The sequence below is a fragment of the Galeopterus variegatus genome, unplaced genomic scaffold (genome assembly GCF_000696425.1).
Source record: "Galeopterus variegatus unplaced genomic scaffold, G_variegatus-3.0.2 Scaffold4530, whole genome shotgun sequence".
In the NCBI taxonomy this organism is placed as follows: Eukaryota; Metazoa; Chordata; class Mammalia; order Dermoptera; family Cynocephalidae; genus Galeopterus; species Galeopterus variegatus.
Window position 1 is genome coordinate 180,176 of NW_007730641.1, and position 1,829 is coordinate 182,004.

At 46.3% G+C, this 1,829-nt stretch overlaps 1 protein-coding gene across 1 annotated transcript in view; it reads left to right on the forward strand.

The window, feature by feature from the left end:
• Positions 1-1,429, forward strand: part of LOC103603277 (lisH domain-containing protein ARMC9-like) — a gene marked incomplete at its 3' end in the record, with an annotated part of 44,471 nt that extends 43,042 nt beyond the window's left edge. Inside the window, exon 8 of the mRNA XM_008587766.1 lies at positions 1,308-1,429. Within this exon, the coding sequence (XP_008585988.1) occupies positions 1,308-1,429 (122 nt within the window). The remainder of the gene's footprint in view (positions 1-1,307) is intronic.
• Between the last annotated feature and the right edge of the window lie 400 nt (positions 1,430-1,829).

Genomic DNA, 1,829 nt, shown 5'->3' on the forward strand with positions numbered 1-1,829 from the left:
ATGTCACTTCACATGTAGTTGTGTGTCGGGGGATCGTAGACATCTGGCACAGGATGGACAGAGCCTTTTACATGGCTGAAGCAGATCAGAAGTTCCTTTTGGGTAGGTGAGAGTCCCACAAGGAGAGGAAAGGATCTAGCCCAGCATTCGCTGCTCTTTCCAACTCACCATTCAGTTGCGTAGCCCTCCGCTCACAGAGATGAGTTGAGTGAGAGGCAGGGAGAGAGGAGAGAGGCCAGTCTGTTACCGTATGGAAGTTTCACCACATCTAATTATGAAGCTGCAGAAAAGGAGGTTTCGGGCCGGCCCGGTGGTGCACTCGGTAGAGTGCGGCACTTGGGAGTGCGGCGGCGCTCCCACCGAGGGTTCGGATCCCATATAGAGACCGGTCCGCTCACTGGTTGAGCGCGGTGCGGGCGCGACACCGAGGGTTGCGATCCCGTTACCGGTCACGAAAAAAGACAAAAAGGAAAAAAAAAAAAAGAAAAGGAGGTTTCTCTCTAATCATCATGCATAGAAAAAAAGTTTGGAAAAATATATGCTTTTTAATAGTAGTTACCTCCAAGGATTGGTACTTGTACATTTTAAATGAGCATATGTTATTTTTATAAAAAGATATAAGATGAAAAGAAAAAAATTCAGAGGTTACCACCTTAGATGTTGTCCATCAATCCTGAATTACAGCAGCTGAGAGAGGCATGAGAGAGGCTGCAGAACAGCGACATGATATAGTAGCATTGATGGTAACAGTAATCACGCCTCATGTTGGCAAGCACTTAATAGTTTATAAGAAGTGATTCCCTCATTCATTCAGCAAACATTTACTGAGCCACCTGTCATGTGCTAGGCATATCCATTACCTCCTTTACCCCCTCACTGTGACCCAGAGAGGTGGACATTGTTCCTCTCACTTGACAGGTCAGGTGAGCGAGAGGCAAAGCTGTTGGTTTTCTCCAGAGTCCAGGATGTGAATCCAGATCTTCATATATGAAGACTAGTGCTCCTTCCACCACACACAGCCACCCGGTGACTTTATTACTTGAATTTACAAAAATAGTTTAAAATTTGTTTACTTTAAATGACAGTAGAACTAATTGATTTGGAGTATGATGTCCCATGATCATACCTCTAGTAGGTTAGCAGTTTTTCTGTCAGGTGAGGCTGTAACTCCTCCCAAGAGCGCCAGTGTGAAAGCAAAGTGATCAACATTTTATCGTTGCACCTTACAGAACTACACTGAGAGACAGCTCTAGTAAATGCCAGTGGGTCTCAGCTGGCCATTGGGTGAGTTTCGTGCCTTTCACCAGATGCCCTGACGTCCTCTTTGCAGATCACTCCCGAGTACCTGCAGAGCGTCTGTGTCCGCCTCTTCAGTAACCAGATGCGGCAGAGCCTGGCACACAGCGTGGACTTCACGAGGCCTGGGACGGTGAGGCTCTGTGCTCAGGGCAGGGTGCATAGGGGCTGTCCCCCCAAATCTCAAAGAATGCAACTAAAAAAAAAAATGAAAGGGCATGAGAAAATAACAGTCAAGAGGTAGCATTTCAGCTGGCTTTTGAGGCTCTAGAAATTCCCCAAAGGATAAGAAAGATGTTTTTGAAGAGGATGCAGCTGAAAACCAGCCTCCTGGGGATGTGGCGAGGGGTGTCCCCACCTGCAGCTGCTCAGTGGGGCTCTAAGGGTTGGGAGCAGCAGGAACGTGAAGGAGACTTCATTATCTTTTTAAAATAACTGCCGTAGTGGAAGTTGTATGGTCTAAGGCAGGTTTGTTTTGTTTTAACTTTTAACTTGGAATAATTGTAAACTTACAGAAGTTTCAAACATAGCAC